This window comes from Melitaea cinxia, chromosome 6 (genome assembly GCF_905220565.1).
Source record: "Melitaea cinxia chromosome 6, ilMelCinx1.1, whole genome shotgun sequence".
Classification (NCBI taxonomy): Eukaryota; Metazoa; Arthropoda; class Insecta; order Lepidoptera; family Nymphalidae; genus Melitaea; species Melitaea cinxia.
Window position 1 is genome coordinate 10,115,057 of NC_059399.1, and position 19,545 is coordinate 10,134,601.

Genomic DNA, 19,545 nt, shown 5'->3' on the forward strand with positions numbered 1-19,545 from the left:
CATCTAAAATATACAACACACAACAAACTAATTACACTGCGTACACATGTAGATTTGGGATACTATAAGAAACTATTCTAAATATACATATATAACTTAATACTGAACTATGTGTATGTTTACATTTGTACAATCAAATCAAATAATCTAAGACTTACGTCCGTATGGGATATAACTTGTGTTCACATTACTGTCCTATACTTAATGTTACGTGACTTCATTGTCCATCTGTAAAATTTGTGCGCAAGATAAAACACTTAACATTTGGTTAATGACAACAGTGTAAGCACAGAAAGTTATTTTTCTCTGATTGCAATAATTATTAATGATTCAGTTAAATGCTTACAAACAGAGGACAATAAAACACATTGATTTACAATCAAGGAAAAAATATTTACATAAAACAAATTTTGTAAATTTATGTATCTGCTTTCATCTTCATATATCATTACTTATTACTGCTATTTTTTAATTTACATTTAATAAAATATATTTACAAATTAAATATTTAATCTGCATTGAGTACACACTCGACAAAAAATGTAAAAAACTTTATATACAAATATTGAAAAATGCTAATAACAAAATAAAATAGCAAAATAATTTATAATTTCGGTAAACCACACAAAAAAATGAAATGGAAGTTCCCATATGTCGATCGTTTTAGTTAATGTGTTTTCCCCACTTTTCCCAATACTCGTCTGTTTGCATTTCCATAATCCTAGAGAGACATCGATCGCAAGCAAACATTTCTTCTTCTCCTGTAAAAATAGCAGCCTTGGCATCGTCCTGGGGATGTAAAAATCAAAGTTATTGTCATTTATTTAATTAAAAAAACTCATACCATTTGTACCTTATATTTTGTAATATATGTTTTATATTTTTCTTCTATCTAAAGCAGCCTTTAAAATATCGATATTAAATATAAAAATTAGTTGAATAACTTTCCTATCATATTTCTAATCAAAACTAACTTTTTCGCCATGTAGATATTTGCAAAATGAGTTTTTAACAGTTTGACGTTAAATATAGTTCTGTTCATTGGTAATAGATATCTTTGAATATATAGCAACTAACGTTTATGTGACTGCTAGATATTACAAAAATCATCAACCAAAAAGTCAATAGCTCGTGAGAGTTATCTTATTACACACGTTACACATTCAAAGATAACAAGCTTTTATGCTTGTAATAGTTCTTAGTCATTTATATTGGCGCATATTCTGTAATGATAAAAAATGTGACGAATCTGATTTTTGACAGACTTACAACAAACAATTGTGTTTGCCAAATTAACATCGATCATCGATAAATTAACATCGGCAAGTAATACAACGTAGTCGAGTAGTAGATACTAGCTGTACCCGCGGTTTCGCACACGTTCATTTGAGGACAAAAATAGCCTAGTCTTTCTTGGGCTATTCAACACAAAAAAAAATCTTCAATTCGAACTAGTAGTTCCTGAGATTAACGCGCTTAAACAAACTTTTCAGCTTTATAATATAAGAAGGTAATAGATAAATAAGTAAAATGTGCTCTTCCAATTTCGGAAACGCAAATAGGAAACTCAATATAAAATAGTTCAAATGTGATATCTGGAACATAACCAACACCCTATTATTTCAGTCAGTTATATACTGGGATTGAAACTAAGCTAAATATATATTTTAGTCTTAAGTTTTGGACATATTTTGGTGGTTGTGCAGTATATATTCCCACTGACACCTGACTATGAATTTATCGCCTTGGTATGTCATCGCATCGTTCACTCATACGATACCTATTGCTAGAAATCCAATACATAAAATAATGTAGGGTAATGTAGGGTGTTCGACTCCTAACTGCGTTCCTTCGAATGGGGGTTTTGTAAGCTGTAGGGGTTACAGATCAAGTTCCACATGGAAAAAAATCCTAATTCTTTTTTAAATTTAACTTTTTCTTAATATACGAGCTACTCTGGCAACATACTTCTGCACAACCGTCCAATACTATTGTTCTTAGACCTAAAATAAAAAATATATATCAGTACTAATTGCCGTATGCAACTAAAGAACCGCATATGAATTTTTTTTTCTCGTAGAATGTTTTTCATTGTAAATTATAGCCTTGCTCTCGAAAGCTATCATGCGGAACGAGTCTATCAAAGTAGTTCGTCTATTTAACAACTTCAAATTAAAAAATGGCTAGAATTTTTTTCAAGCGATACGTGATCTAAAACACTTGCAGAAACCTCATTTGAAGGAATGTGTTAGGAGTGGAACAGCTCCAGCCTGTAATATCGAGTAATGTAGAAATAAAGAGAATGTTGAAAATGAGTTTCGCTATGTGGTTACGGTAGTACAGAATATAGCCACCCCCTCTCTTCCTGTGGGTGTCGTAAAAGGCGTCTAAGAGATAACACAGTTCCATTACCACCTTGGAACTTAAAAAGCCGACCGATGGCGGGATAACCATCCCTGCTGGCTTTGAAATACACAGGCCGAAGACGGGCAGCAGCGTCTTCGGTGCGACAAAGCCAGCCCTGCGGTCACCAACCCGCCTGCCCAACGTGGCGACTATGGGTAAAACACATGAGTTCACGCCATTTTTGGCGTTAACTTGTGGAGGTTTATGTCCAGCAATGGATTGTGATAGGCTGAAATGATGATGATGATGACGATGATGATGATTATGATGATGTCGATGATGTTGATGTTGATGATGATGATGATGATGATGATGATGTAGGAGAACGATCAGAGATTAATCCCCCACGCTGCTCCAATGCGGGTTGGCGGATATATTCCCTACTATGAATAACAATCGCTATCAGGTGTACATGATAACAACCGAGACCGACGGCTTAACGTACTCTCCGAGACACCACAAGGTCTGCACAAACACCCAGACCACGGCAAACATCTGTATAACCGATACAAATGTTTGTCATGTGCGGGATCGAACCCGCAACCGCTAGCGCAACTGCCACAAACCAGTGCTGTGACCGTTGCGCCAACGCATCGTAGGAGTAGAACACCTTATATAAATTTGTAAAAATAAATTTACGTACAGAATCTTTGGTTATTTTTAAGTCATCCATAAGAGCCCTATCAGCATCTCCATATTGATCTTTTTCATCTTCTAAATTAAAAAGATTCTTTGGATCGCAGTCAGCAGCAATAACAACCTTAAAAATAAAGAATAAATTATAACAATTAATTATCTGTAACTACTGTTAATGCTCGTTAATAGTATAATTTATAACACATTGTCATGTATAATTTTTATGGCACTATTACAGTGCAGTACTTACCCGAACTCTATTGTCATATAGTGTATCAATCAATGTTATGAATCTTCTTATTTGTGATCTATGTTTAAATATTGATAATTGAGGTAGCTCTCTTATGAAAACTGTATGGAACGTTTTAGATATTATGAGGTAATCACTTGCACCAAGTGGCTAAAACAATGAAAAGAAAAATGTTAAAAACAAATAAAGTCCTATTAAAAGTTATTGTGTCATATCTGAATACACGCATCGCATCAGCGAGTCCGAGTGATTTTCACATGCATTTTTCTTAATTGACGATAACTTGTAAAATATTTAAGGTAGGTAAGGTAAGGTTTAAATTATATGTTGTAAAAGATTATCATATAGACATAATTTAAGATACATCGCCCCGGGCCATTTTAATTTGACGTACCATAGTGAAATTTTTCGGCTGAACTTTTTTTATTAATCTATTGTTGATTTTTTGCATCCGCCCCTAGTAGAATGCCGCCCCGTGCCATGGTCCTTTTGACACCAGGTTAAATACGCCCATGTATCTGTCTAAACAGCCACACCAATACCGCATCCAACAGCGCGTGGTTAAACTACTTAATTTTCTTTGCTCATTTTTTTATCATTTTGTATTTTATCAATACAAATAAATAAAATTAGAGTGTCTGTTTGTAATATTAAAATAATCGCTTTTTACTAAACGCATATGGATGTATACACGGTATGTACCGTGTATACATACATATCCGTGTATATATCCAATATAACATTTTTTACAATTTTTGTTTGTCTGTCTGTCATAACTCTGTAAACTAAATAATAACTTTTTGTTAAATTCCACGCGGACGAAGTCGCGGGCACAGCTAGTATAGAATAAAAGTAAGAAAAATAGAAAAAAAACTTTTATTAGTTTTATTGTATTTTTTACTTTAGAGTTAGTGAGTACGTATATTCCAATACGATACTTCCTAAATCTTGATCGTGTAACGTGGTGTGTACCATGTAAATACGGTTTTATATTTTATATTCTGACGTGTTAGCGCAGCGGTCACTGGCTGTTGCGCTGGCGGTCGCGGGTTCGATCCCCGCTCACGACAGACATTTGTATTGGCCATATAGATGTGTGTCGTAGTCTGGGCATTTGCGCATTGCGTTTGTGCTGTGTATTGTGTGTGTTTCCGGACCCACAACAAAGGAGAAAATCCTACTGGGGGCCGTTGAGTGTGATGCGTTTATACGTTTATATTATTTTTAGAAAATTAAAACAAATTTAGAAAAACCTTTTAATTTTTTTTATTTCGCACACCTGCGCTATTGTCGTACTTTAACCTTTTGACCGCCGTAGTCACCTATACTTGACAAGGACTCGCGAGTCCTGTGCGCCAGCGACGTCTATAGGTGACAAAAAACCCGGACCACAAAAATATTAAATAAAATTATTAAAAAAATATTTCTAGTATTTTAATTCAACATTTATGAAAATAGAATATCCCCGCAACATTTGAGTATAAAAAACAAGTCTTTTAGAGCTACACGTACTGAGAAACATTGAAATAAAAACATGCATTTTTATTCCACGTAAATGATATGTCCAGAACGCCGAAGTCGTCTATAGTTGACCGCTAGGGATGTGACGCAAGAGGTATAAATAAATAATAAATAAATAAATATTTACAACATACACACACGGTCATCTGTTCCTAAAGTAAGCAACTTAATGCTTGTGTTATAGGTAACAGCTGACTGGTATAGCTATTTTTTTTTATAAGCATACATATAAATATAAATAAATATATATTATACCCAGACTCGGGGTGGGAATCAAACCCATAACCTCCGGAGCAGAAAGCACCGCTGACCTGTAGTCACTACAAACTGCGCCAACGGGCTAGTCAAAATGGTATAGATGATTTATATATTCTTTATTGCACTTTAAAAAAATCATAATTACAAGTCATTTTTGCAATTAGCTATTCAAAATTCAACTCAAACGTGTTATATTTTCTATAAATAATGTAATATTTGAATAAAACAAAAGGTAAAAAACATAAAACTATCATCAGCTAACATATAAATAGCAAATGAATAAAAAATCAAATCAACTAAAATCAATTAAATCGCCATAATAAATCTGATATCTCAAATCTGGCGCATCTCTAGCGCGTAGTCATTAATCCGTTCTCTACACGCCGTTGTCAAGTATAGACGACACGCTGATGACGTCATAAGCGAATAGCGAGAAAACTAGTGAAGTGCAAGACGAGCGATACCTTAGAACGTCGTCGCATTTTGGAAGGCGTCGATGATTTTAATAATATACAATAAAAAATATATATATTTATTTTCATTTTTTTTATCTAAGGTTAAGAGCGAAATTACGATTTTCTTTCTCATTCTCAAAATCATCTGGCAGCATCAATATCATCTCTAACCCCCATTCTCATAAAAGCTTTTTTCTAAAACCCATGTCGTGTCGTGTGTCGTGAAATATTTGATTTGAAATATTGCTACTTACTCAGTACTGTTTTAGTACTATTTGCTACCTAAGCAAAAAAATATTTAACGCATGTAAATATTTCTTTTAAACTAAGGCTGGCATCGACCGCACCGATTATATTAATTTGCTTCATCGGATCAACTACTGAGTTGGGGAACAATGGAACATGGGGCACTATGGAACAGTGTCGATAAAAATTTGAATTCTAAACTAATTCGTGTGGTAACGCTTCGACCAATTACAGCGCGTAGGGACTCTTGAAAATCCGTAATAACTTTTTACTGGGTGTACTGATTTTGATAATTTTTAATTTTATCGAAAGCTAATATTTATCATGTGGTCACATATAAATTTCACTGAGATCTGATATCTACTTTTTGAGTAATCTTTGATAACGCGTAGTTACTTGACTATTTTTTCGTCGATCTACGTTGTATTCGAGCAAACACAATTATTCTTGTTCAAAAGTTGAGATTTCTTTTCAAAGTACTTTCTTTTTAGTAAAAAAGTTTAAAGAATAGGTAAATCATATTTTTTTTCATTAATTTTAATCATTTGAGACAATTGTGTGGAAAGTTCAAAAAATAACCTAAGTTTTTATAAAACTCGTTTAAAACGTTGGCTTTATGAGGCACTATGGAACGGGGCACAGTGGAATACTGTTCTAATGAACTTTAAATAATAAACTATTATGTAATAAGACAATAATTGTGTTTGCAGGCAAACGAAAAAACTAACTTCAATTATATCGACAAGTAATACAACGTAGGTAGACGAAAAAATAGTCAAGTAAATACGCATTATCAAAGATCAATCAAAAAGTTGTAATCGGGTTTGGATGAAATTTAAATGTGACTACATGATAAACATCGGCTTTCGATTAAATTAAAAATCATCAAAATCGGTGCACCCAGTAAAAGTTATGCAGATTTTCGAGATCTCATTATAAAATCCTGGTTTCCTTAGCATGGTACTATACCGGGGTTATCTCCTTTCCAACAAAAAAAGAATTATCAAAATCGTTTCATAAACGACAAAGTTATCCCCGAACATAAATAAAAAAAATATAAAATATATATCGAATCGGTCGAATTGAGTAACCTCCTCCTTTTTTGAAGTCGGTTAAAAAATTACAAATTTGAATTCGGTTAATTTTTTTCTAAATTACTTTTCATGTATATATCGATTCGATTCGAAATCGATATATAGCCTGCGGCTTCCTTTCGTGCGACACAGCACGTCTCTAAAGAGAGTTTCATAACCGTAGGTCAGCTGCGCCGTAGTCGTCCAGTCGTGACAATGACGTCATGGCGATAGAAAAGAGTGTTGTGCTTTACTACGATTATTTTTGTAATGTTTGTTTTTTATTTATGTTGTTGTAAGTATATATAACGAGTGCAAGATAACACAAGAAAAATATTAAAAAATAAACCTTCCGAGATTATATAAGTAGTCATTTATTGCATAAAAACCAACAAAAACAAGTCACTGTGTGGTACTCGATAACGACTCTTGGCAGCACTATTTTTTTCGTAGGTATTTTTGTTTATTTTATGCCTTGGCGTACAGGGCACGGGAATGGTTTTGAGGCGTGGCGGTCAAAAGGTTAAACTGATTTATAGAAACCGTAATGATACACGTAAACCTTCATTAGAAATAACTCTGTCTATTGGTGAAAACCACAATAAACACTTAATTCAGTATTTTTATTTTATCACATAAACAACAACTGAGGTAGGGCACAGCACGAATTCCCTGCTCAAAATATGGAGCTGACCGACTGGGGTAGTACTCGACCTCGACCTTACAGAAGACCACAGCTAAATAATACTGTTTTCAAGCATTATTGTGTTCCTGTTGGTGAATAAGGTGACCAGAGCTCTTATAGGGGGATTGGGGATTGGGTCGGCAACGCGCTTGCGATGCTTCTGGTGTTGCAGGCGTCTATAAGCTACGGTAATCGCTTACCATCAGGTGAGCCGTACGCTTGTTTGCCGACCTAGTTATAAAAAGGGGGCTGGCGGAGGGGGGGTGGGGAGTGGGGAGGCGTTATAAAAAAGGGGGGTGGCGGAGGACATTGTTTCATAATATGTTGAGACATTCTTATTATACGTATTTTTGAATAATATTATACCAAATAATTGTTTGCAGGCAAACGAAAAAACCGACTTCACTCATATTGACAAGTAATACAACGTAGGTAGACGAAATTAGTCAAGTATATACGCATTATCAAAGATTATTCCAAAAGTTGTAATCAGATCTCGCTGAAATTTAAACGTGACCACATGATAAACATCGGCTTTCGATTAAATTAAAAATTATCAAAATCGGCACACCCAGTAAAAAGTTATGCAGATTTTCGAGTTTCCCTCGTTTTCTCTGGAACCTCATTACGACGAAGTTATCCCCAAACATACATAAAATATATATATATATATATATATATATATATACGGTCGAATTGAGTAACCTCCTCCTTTTTTTAAATCGGTTAAATAAAACTTGATAACGTTTTTCAAAATGAGTGAATGCTAATTATATATAATACTACTGGCCGACCCGGCGAACTTCGTACAGCCTTATTTTTTTTCTTTTATTTCTCTTCTTTGAATATAATAATTATATATATTGAAATAAAATATAGCCTATATTTCAGGTTGAATCAAGCTGCACATGGTGTGCAAATTTAATTAAAATCGGTCAGTTAAGTAGTTTAGGAGTACATCACAGACAAATAATGGGACGCATAATTTATATATATATATATTAAGATTTACTTAACAACAAACACATACTCGATCACATAATTCTTCAAAAGTTGAATCCAATACACGCCCACATGTTTTAGAAAACTTCACATTTCTGCCCAATATATTTATCACTCTCACTCTCACAGTGTCAGTCTCCTTTGATACAAGAAATTTGAACAAATTGTCGACAGGATTGTTATCTGCAGTTAATTCACTGTTTCTGTAAAAGATAATTTAAATATACTATTAAAATAAATATTTCATGCTAAAATTCGATGCGATGAAATCAAGATTAATGAATTAATTGCGCATTTTAACACATATAAAGTGTAATAGATTACTATTACATTATCATATATATTATATGTCTATAATATAAATTTTATTACAATTTTATAAGTAAATTTAGAAGGAACAAAAAAATTTAGATTCATCACATTCATAAAAACTTTAGTATTTACTTAAAAAATTCATATCACAATTTATACCACATTTTAGGAGTAGGTATCTAAATTTTTAAGATGATATATGTGCATATAATTTATTTCATACTTACATAAAATATTTTCCATACTTATTGCCTGTACCCCTTGTCCTGTAATCTATACCAGAGTCTAACTGAATAACATTACAATGTGCTTTAAGAATTGGTATGAATGGTAGAAAATTTGATCTTTGCAATCCATTCTTATACAAATCATCTGGTTTCCTATTACTAGTTGCTATAACAACACAGCCATTATCAAACAGTTGAGTAAATAGTCGTTTTAAAATCATAGCATCCCCAATATCTGTCACCTATAAATATTTTACTATTAATTAACAATAAATATTTACAAATCTATTTGCTCTTGATAATTGTTCTAGATATTCTGCTATTTGTTCTTTCTTGCTAAGAAAATTTTGTTGTCAGACTGAATATTCTAAGTAAAACTATGAATTAATAATAAACATAACACTACCTGAAACTCGTCAAAGCAAATAAGCCAAGATTCTTGAGTAATATCAGCAGCCACGGGGGGTATAGGATCAAATGGTTTAGAGCCTTCATCTCTAAAAGAACTTGCTCCTTTACCTGATTTGATTTTTAGCTCATGTATTCTTGCATGTATATTTAACATAAAAGAGTTAAAGTGTACTCTTAGTTTTTCTTTTATCTAGAAATAAAATAAAACATATTATATAATACATACATGTATAATACAGACTTTTAAGATAATTTTCATTTTATAAATTAAATTGTAATATGCTTACAGGTACAGTTTCATAAAATAAGTCCATTAACATAGTTTTTCCACCTCCAACACTCCCATAAATATACAGACCTTTTGGGGCAATTACTTTCTGTGGTTCTTTTTTTCGAAATATACTAAAGAAGGATTCTCCAATTTTTGGTTGTATAACAGGCCTACGGAAAACTGACACCTCTTGAAAAATTTCTTGTAAATGCTGCACTACCAACTCTTGATGTTGGTCTTTACTTAGGACTCCACTAGACACTTTTTGTAAGTATAAACTCCAAGGACTTTCATTTGTAAGAGGTTGTTCCTTTACTTGGGATGAAATAAACTTCGCACAGTGGTAGCAGTAACGCATATTCTTTTTATTTAAAAATTGTAGTTGTAACAAGAAATTTCTTGAAAACATTTTCACTAATTTTCTAGTATTCAAAATTTATTAAATTATAATATTTAAAATTATTACATAAGTGCAATCTAATTTGAAAAGTCAAAATGATGTACATACATTAATTTTATTTATTTAAAATAATTATGGTAAAGGTTAAATAGCAGAACTATAACTAACTAGAATTAAAAAACAGGTGTTTTTATATTATTAGAGGCAAAGAGTATATAAAATTAGAGGTGTAAGTATTACTATGCTCTGTGGTCTACCATGTATGGAGGGTAGAGGGGAGGAGAATCATCTCATATGGGAGAAAAGTTGAAAAATTGTCCGGTTAAAAAATAGCAGTTCAAAAACTTTCCACAATCACGCTGGTGTAGACAAAAGGTATAGTATGAATGTAGCAATTGCAGATGAATTGAAGTATGCCGAGTTAAAAATTTAATATCATTTTCAACTAAAGTAGTTATACTTAATTATTTAAAATGTCAGCAACTTACATTATACAAAATAATATAGTAATTAATAAATATCCTCAAAGCAGCGACTGATCTTGAGTTCTAACCGCCCTAGGCTAATTATGAGGATGCACCCCCAGGTGTGTTACGGGCGGCCTAAATAGTAGTAAATGAGTACAGTAGTAGTATGAAAATTTTAAGATGGTTCATACTACCTATAAAAATTCAGTTCGGTGTCAGATTCTAAAAACTGCGCCAAATGGACGCATTCTTCTGCAACGATTTCTTGTAAATCAGTGGCATATAAGTAGTTGTTTTAAACCATTTGTTTTGCTTCTAAAAGATTCACTGTCGTCTAGTTCATACAGTTTCCATAAGAAACCAAACTTTGTGTTTATTGTATTATAAATAATTTGCCGGTTTTTTAAGTGTGCTTTAAGATAATCAATAGCTGATGAAAGATCGTCTCCCTTCAAACTCAATGTGGGGAACATTTAACTTCATCAAAATGAAATTTCGGTTTCTTTCTTCTTCTAACATCTTTTTTATATGTGGTCACTGAGCATCTCTTGATTGCCTCTGATTCAAAATTTTCGAACTCTTTTTCGTCACGCAACGTATCAAGATAAACATGTTATGTCTCATAAAGAGTAACAACGTTAAATCAACAAAACTTGCTTGTAGCTGTGCACTAAGATTTGAAACTTTACAAGCACAGAGTTCCAAAAGCACAACATTATTGTCATTTCTAGAATTTTAATTTTTTCTTATATTCCTTCTGGTCCTATTTTGATCTCTTTGTAAAAATGTGACAAAACCAGCAACAGGTTCGGCGTCAGGCAAAATATAAAGGGATAGACGTACGAACTTAAAGAACGCGATTTTTAAGATCGCGGCTCGACGTTGGTAACACACGTGAAGATTACTCATTCTGTATTGCGATGTTGTCGACAGAAGAAGCTTTGTATTATTTAGGAATCGTATCGTATTACATTTTAAAAACCAAAAAAAAGACTAAATTTGGAAATAATTCATTCTGAGTAACTTCACAATCAAAAGAACCAAAACTACAAATACCTACACTACAAACGTTGCGCGTCCACGGACTGGCGAAACATAATTGTGTTTGGTCGCAAACGAAAGAAAAACCGACTTCAATTAAATTGACCAGTAACACATCGTAGGTAGACGAAAAAACAGTCAAGTAAATACGTATTATTAGATATAACCCAAAAACTACTTATTAGTTAGCAACCAAATTTAAATGGGACCACAGGACACACACTACCTTTTGATTAAAATAAAAATCATGAAAATCTGTCCACCCAGTCAAAAGTCCTAAGGTTCTGATTCGAATTGAGAACCTCCTCCTTTTTAGGAAGTCAGTTCAAATTTGTGGCTCGCGGCTCGCAGTGCTGCCACACGCACGAGCAGAGGCGGATTACGAGCAAAATTTCAAACTTGTCGGATCGCCAACGAACTTACTCGGCGGTTTTAAAGTACGCGTACTTATACGACTTATACGACTTGTACGCGAACTTACTCGCACTTCTATCACCCCCTTAACGAACATAAATGTCAACTGATCGGTGTGTATATAAGATTCAAATATCTAGAGTAGAATCAACGCTAATCGAATAGTATTTTTCTTTTTTTTTTTTCTCCTATAATCGAAAGTCGAACTTCGTCAGCGAGAAGTAAAATAAATTCATCAATTATAGAGGATGTCAAGTACGACGTTGAACCTCTGCCGTTGTGTCCAAATCTCACCACATGTTCTGCCATAAAAGGATCAAATTTAGATATAAGCTCAATGCAGCCAAGAAAACTTCCGTTTAGTGAAGTGGCAATAATTTCATTTTGACCGTGAAATGGAAGCCCACGAGAAGCTTAACTTACTTTTTTCTTCTGGTTATATTATAGTTTCTATTAGTTTAGTTAATAGTGGAACTTAATTTTTTCTATTAGTCGTAGTAATACATTTCGCCAATAAGTTATTTCTTCATTACATTGTTTGACTCTTCGGGTATCCAGTCCTTGTAAAAGTTTACCTGTACATACATATTGTCCCAAACATTTACGATAATCCCGAGAATTATCGTGATCAGTTATTAAGTTAGAATTTTTCCAGTCATTGAATCCACTTTTGCCAAATACAGATATTCCTCCATATAATTTTCAAGGGCGACAAAACACGTGACCTGTGGATCTGAGTATAGTAACCAGCTTCTCTTCACATTTTCACCATTCATCATCATTACAGCCTATATAGTCCACTGCTGGACATAGGCCTCCACAAGGTTACGCCAAAAATAACGTGAACTCATGTGTTTTGCCCATAGTCACCACGCTGGGCAGGCGGGTTGGTGACTGCAGTACTGGCTTTGTCAAACCGAAGACGCTGCTGCCCGTCTTCGGCCTGTGTATTTCAAAGCCAGCAGTTGGATGGCTACCCCGCCACCGGTCGACTTTTTAAGTTCCAAGGTAGTAGTGAAACTGTGATATCCCCTAGTCGCCTCTTACGACACCCATGGGAAGAGAGGGGGTGGCTAAATTCTTTAGTACCGTAGCCACACAGTACACCACAGTTTTCACCATTAATAAGCTTTTTCTTAAGCATATTTTTAGATATAAATCTTTTTTGAGTTTTATGCTGATAATCGATAGTAATAATCGATTTCTTCGTTTTGTTGCAGTCCATTTTTAACAATATAATCTCGAAATTCATCATTTACTTGCCACAGTGCAGGGTCACTTGACGGAATAGACGACTTTTCATCTATTAGAATTTCGTCTTCATTACAGATCGTTGGCGTCGTCGCTACTATAGGGCTAGTGTTGGACGGAGAAACGTAATATTTCATGGTAGAGGAGCCAGGGCAAGAAATTGCTGGCGATAGTGCAACATTTGTCACCGTTTCGTTTCTTTCTGCAGAGTTCGTAAAAAATGTTTCTAGTTTACGAGTATGTTTTAAAATGTTTTCTATTTTCTATTTCTTTTCTTTTGCCTTTTTTCTGTATTCTGCTCCAGTTGGCTTTTTTACCATCGAACTACTCTCATTATCACTCATAGTCTTAAAAAAACACAGAAACACTAAGAAAAGGACAATAAATATCAATCACCAAAAACGAATATACACGAGCGCGTGATATCTCGGACGAACGACGAAAGAGATAAGACAAATGAATGAAACACGGCAAAGTATACTATTAACCACACCGGGGAGTCCCCACACATCGTCGATGTTTCATTGTGCGCGGCAAACTGCGCTGTTGCCAGCTCAACCACTCGCTCGACCACCGACCGATTCGAGTAACAAGTCAAAATTTCAAAATTTATTGTTAAAATCAGAGACTCTCAAGCACATTTCATTTTAGTGTTTTGTCTCGGTCTAGTTGAAATATATAGATAGTCTCGGTCTAGTTGAAATATATAGGTAGATATAATTATGCTAGATTAGTGCATGCGAAGACACGATTTCAGCGCGCCCCTCCCAATCCTCGCGCCCTAGGCTGCAGCCTAATTAGCCTAAGGGTTAATCAAGCCCTGCCTCAAAGAATTATTTTAAGGAAACGTACACCTAGAGTGAATTATTTCATCAGCCGTGAATAGTGCGCTTATCGTTTTATTAAAATTTAATTTTATGAAAAAGTATGTGAACAAGATAAAAAGCAACTCTAATAATATTTGGCGCTTTCTTTGAAATTTACCCTGATGATATATTGCTGAATGCTATATTAGCGCCACCCTAATGTAACCTCTGCTAGACTGGACTACCCCGGGTGCGAGTTTCCGTAATCTACTGCGGGGTTGAATTCAACCCCAGCACTCAGTCTACCGCACCGCCCGCACGGCGCTGATTTCGCACCATCCACGTAATATGATTCGATAAGCGTGCGCTACTTGAGACGTAGTTTTTTGTTCATAACTCACAAGTTTCTACACTTAGAACAAAAACGCTTATATTATTTTGAAGAAAAAAAAAGCAAAGCTTTAATTTACTGCATAAAAAGTGTTATACATGTGCGTATATCAATTATAAAATCGCGTTTGTTTCAGAGGGAGGCGCTTTTTTCTCCAAAAGTGGTCTTGGCGTAAAAACATGTGGAAAAATATATAATATTATTGATGCATTTGTCGTTAATTCTACTCATTCTGTTTTCCAATAGTAAGTATCTAGCTAGCTCTAACAGTAAAAGAAATATATATTGTGATACGGCTTAAAGTTTCTTTTTTATACTTGAAAATAGGTGGTCTAGATTGTCGAGTTACGATCAACATTTCAATTACACATTATAAAGAAATTACCGTAGGTGTGGGGTTTGTACTTCATAGTTCATTTAGGAAAACTAATCAAAATTAATATTGAGGATAAACAAAGCAACGATAAAACTAAAAACAATATTTTTGGGCAATAATATCCAAAGTGGGCAAGAAAGTAGGATATTTTTTTGAAAGCAAACTATATTTTACATATCCTTGACAAATAGCACTATTAATATTCAGAAAGTACGCAAAATACACTTTGCATTGGTGTATAAAATATATACAATTTTCTTATAAAGAAAATAAGAAAACTCGATCTAAACATAGAGCATAACGGTGCAGAAATTGGTGGTATGGGGAGACTTTGACCGGTTGAATATTGCATTTTTGGATTGAATGTTTGGTCCGATTGATATCTAATTTCGTACGTCTTTGTCGAGTAAGTCATTTGGGTTGAATTCAAACCCGCGGTAAACTGCGGAGACCAAATTTGTGGTGTGAATTCAACCCCGCGGGAGACTACAGAGTACAAAACTTATGAGATCGTGACATATGCGTAGAAAAATAATCTGGAGTTGAATTCAAATTCGCGGTAAACAAGTGATTAAATCATTTCGATGGACACTTTCTGATATATAAAGATGATTCTCCTCCCCTCTACCCTCCATAATATTATGTCATACATTGTCACATGAAGACCGTGGTCACATGTCGTGTCATTACGTCAGTTGTCTCATTTACGTCAACTTCAACCCCTGATGCATGGAGAATACAAACAAAACCCTGATGTCCGTGTTACAATAGCTATGTTCCACTTAACGCCTGCAACGTCACCGACCATGGCCGCTGAAATTGCCGTTCCACTAACGAAAAAACACCGTGGGCGTTGTAGGCGAATATTATAGGTGGAGCGTATATTTGAGCGCTGTGTGCTCGCGATATGGTGGCATATTAAAAACATGCAGCTGTAGGTGTTGTGAGTAAATATTTTGCATGGATTGGAGTAAAATTTAATTCAATAAGGATTCCCGTGAATTTATCGTTGCCTCTTTGACAAAACGAATAAGAGATAATGACTCGGAAAGTTCATCAAGTTTAACCCACCATTTTTTATGGACGAAGTGAACACGATGTAGTCACGTACAGTGACGTCATCTATGACGTTGAGCTCGCGACAATCACAGGCCTTAGATGGAACGATATAGAGGATGTTACATTCGTTGCGGGCGTTTAGTGGAGCGTACGCTATATGATGCAAACAACAGCTGTTCCAATCAATTAATAATTAATGATAACAACCAGATAACCAAAAAATTGTGGAAATCAGTAACATTCTTATAATGTTTATTATTAATCTATAATCAGCAAACCATGTAAGAAACATTATTTTTGTCAGAAAATACCCAGCAGTGTGATGTTACCGGCTGAATCGTATCGACACACTGTAATTTGATTGTTTATAATTGTGTTTGCTCGCAAACGAAAAAAAACCGACTTCAATTACATCGACAAATAATACAACGTAGATCGACGAAAAAATAGTCAAGCAACTACGCGTTATCAAAGATTACTCAAAAAGTAGTTATCAGATCTCGATAAAATTTATATGTGACCATATGATAAACATCAGCTTTCGATTAAATTAAAAATTATGAAAATCGGTACACCCAGTAAAAATTTATTATAGATTTTCGAGAGTTTCCCTCGATTTCTCTGAAATCCCATCAGCAGATCCTTGTTTCCTTATCACAGTACCAAACTAGGGATATTCCCTTTCCAACAAAAAAAGAATTATCAAAAGCGGTACATCCAGTAGAAAGTTATGCGATATAATACAACGTAGGTCGACGAAAAAAGCGTCAAGTAAAAACGCATTATTAGATATAACTCGAAAAGTAGTTGTTAGATCACAAATAAATTTAAATGGGACCAATTGGTACACACCACCTTTCGATTAAAACAAAATTTGTCGAAATCGGTCCACCCAGTCAAAAGTTCTGATGTAACATACATAAAAAAAAAAAAAAATACAGTCGAATTGAGAACCTCCTCCTTTTTTGGAAGTCGGTTAAAAATAAAAATTAAACATTAAAACATATGTGTAACTTGAATGTAGTACATTTTCACATTTACGATTAAAAATGTGTTGTATTAAAAAAAAATAAAAAAAAATGTTTTGATATTGGTTTTGTTACAGTTTCTCAGGACGTGCAAATATTGAAATAATATTTAGCACTTATACACCCAAAAAAATGGTTTCGTAATTTTTTCAAGTTTACTTATGAAATTTAGAAGTAATACATAATTAATTATTTTTAAAACATTTCAAATATCCTAAATCAAACTTACCCGTTTAAATGTTTTTTTTAAAATCAGTGTAATATATTTTATATTTATTTATTTAAAAAGTCATTAAAATTATGATTTCGATAAAGAAATTAAAGGATCTTTATCATACTTTTTCGTATTATCATATTTGAAAATAATAATACTTAATAGATCTCACCTTAAAAAAAAACTACGCACAGAAGAATACATCACACACCTTCGAGACGCGCATTCGCATAAATGATGGCAATATTGACGATATTGGAACAATGGTAATCTTACCCTCATCATACATAGGAAGTCCAAAACATATGCACGAATATACTCAAGATGCCATGACCTACGTAAGAAAATATGGACGACCTGATCTCTTCATAACATTTACATGCAACTCATCATGGACAGACATCAAAGAACAACTAAAATACGGACAAACCTCCATGGATCGACGCGACATAATAGCCCAAGTTTTTTAATCTTTGGAACCGTTAGATGCTGGATGTATACCATCGAGTGGCAAAAACGAGGATTACCTCACTCACACACTTTCATATGGCTACACGATAAAATTTATCCCACGGATATCGACACAATCATCAAAGCTGAATTTCCCAATCTACAAAAAGATCCGGAAGTATACAACATAGTAGTGAAAAACATGATCCACGGACCATGTGGACCATTAAATTTCAATGCGCCATGCATGAGTGATGGAAAATGTACAAAAAATATCCAAAACCATACTTGGACGATACAAAAACTGAAGATGACGGCTATCCCAAATATAGAAGACGATCACCGAAAAACGGTGGCTTGACAACAAAAATACGAATACAAGGCAGAGACGAACTGGAAATAGAGATAATTGATGGGTAGTAGTGGTACCATATAACCCACTACTTTTTAAAATGTTCCAAGCACACATAAACGTAGAATACTGCAATTCAGTAAAATTTATTACACACTGACTATAGAATTCAATGACGACATCTTCAATGAAACACTCGCTTAGAAGATAAATGCTTAGCAATAAATAATCAGGCCTTAGTAGAACTTGGAATGCCAGCACTACAAAGAAATGTTTTCAGTGTGCTAAACTACGAAATTACAAAGATAAAAAGCTACAATGTCAATGAACTACTTGAATACATAGCTCACACAAACCACTCCTCAATGACAATCAAAAAAAGTTTGCAACGTTATAATGAACCGGATTAATAACAACACTGGTGGAATTATTTACTTGGACGCACCAGGAGTCACCGGTAAAACGTTTCTAATAAGAAGAATTATCCGGCATTGCAGCCACACTTATGGAAGGAGGACGAACTGCCCATTCTGCCTTACAACTACCGTTGAATATAGCCGAACAACAATTCCCAGTACGTAAAATCTCAGGAAAGTCTGGACGGGGTCAATTTCTAAAACAAGCTAAAATTATCTTTTGAGATGAATGCACCATGGCCCATAAAAAATCACTAGAAGCTATGGACAGAACATTACAAGAATTGCGAAAAAACTCTGAAATAATGGGAGGAGCTCTACTCATACTCTCAGGAGACTTTCGACAAACACTTCCAGTTATTCCCAAGTCAACACCAGCAGACGAGACCAATGCATGTTTAAAAAAGTCACATCTCTGGCCACAAGTACAAATACTGCAATTAACAAAAAACATGAGAATTGAATTGTCAAAAGATGAAACAACAGCACATTTTGCTAAAATACTTTTACAAATAGGCGAAGGTACATATCCTACTGACCAAACGACCGGCCTCATTGAACTCAATAGTGATTTCAGTAACATAGCCACTACAGAAAACGAACTAATCGACAAAATTTATCCAAATATTATTCAGAACTATACCAACTTAGAGTGGTTATTTCAAAGAGCAATTTTGGTCACTAAAAATAATATTGTTGACGATATCAATTTTAATATTCTAAAGAAAATACCTGGTGAAGAGAAAATATATAAATCGATTGACACGATGGTACCCATTGAAGAAAGTGTTAACTTCCCTACTGAATTTCTAAACTCTTTATAGGTACCAGAAATGCCATTACACTGCCTTCGTCTGAAAATTGGATCTCCAATCATACTACTCAGAAATCTCAACTCCCCAAAATTATGTAATGGAACGAGGATGATCGTAAAATAGCTATCGAATAATAATATCAGTACCTGGGCGACCGAGCCCAGCTCGGTATTTTTAGTAAATCGTGAAGGATTAGTAGTACAAGAGAGAGTTAAAATGATTCGCTGCCGGTTTGGATGAAGTCTTTTTTAACCGACTTCAAAAAAGGAGGAGGTTACTCAATTCGGCTGAAGGAAACTCAATACATATATA

At 34.2% G+C, this 19,545-nt stretch overlaps 2 protein-coding genes across 2 annotated transcripts; one reads left to right on the forward strand and one right to left on the reverse strand.

The window, feature by feature from the left end:
* Positions 1–577: 577 nt before the first annotated feature.
* LOC123654642 (putative ATPase N2B) lies at positions 578–10,424 on the reverse strand. Its single transcript, XM_045590537.1, has 7 exons — positions 9,770–10,424; positions 9,478–9,672; positions 9,072–9,313; positions 8,561–8,735; positions 3,293–3,442; positions 3,050–3,166; positions 578–789 (listed from the first exon to the last, which is right to left on the reverse strand). The coding sequence occupies exons 1-7, from the start codon at positions 10,160–10,162 to the stop codon at positions 664–666; spliced, it is 1,398 nt and encodes a 465-aa protein (XP_045446493.1). The 5' UTR covers positions 10,163–10,424; the 3' UTR covers positions 578–663.
* An 8,230-nt stretch (positions 10,425–18,654) lies between these two features.
* Positions 18,655–19,242, forward strand: LOC123654719. The gene has a single exon (XM_045590605.1). The coding sequence runs from the start codon at positions 18,655–18,657 to the stop codon at positions 19,240–19,242; it is 588 nt and encodes a 195-aa protein (XP_045446561.1).
* The last annotated feature ends 303 nt before the right edge of the window (positions 19,243–19,545 follow it).

Excerpts from the sequence above, each read along its gene's own strand:
- LOC123654642 (XM_045590537.1), bottom strand. The coding sequence starts at position 10,162 with ATGTTTTCAAGAAATTTCTTGTTACAACTACAATTTTTAAATAAAAAG. Across the intron at positions 9,673-9,769 it reads TATTTTATGAAACTGTACCT|ATAAAAGAAAAACTAAGAGT; the intron begins GTAAGCATATTA and ends TTTTATTTCTAG. Across the intron at positions 3,443-8,560 it reads TTGAAGAATTATGTGATCGA|CCACTTGGTGCAAGTGATTA; the intron begins GTATGTGTTTGT and ends TCATTGTTTTAG.
- LOC123654719 (XM_045590605.1), top strand. The coding sequence starts at position 18,655 with ATGGCCCATAAAAAATCACTAGAAGCTATGGACAGAACATTACAAGAA.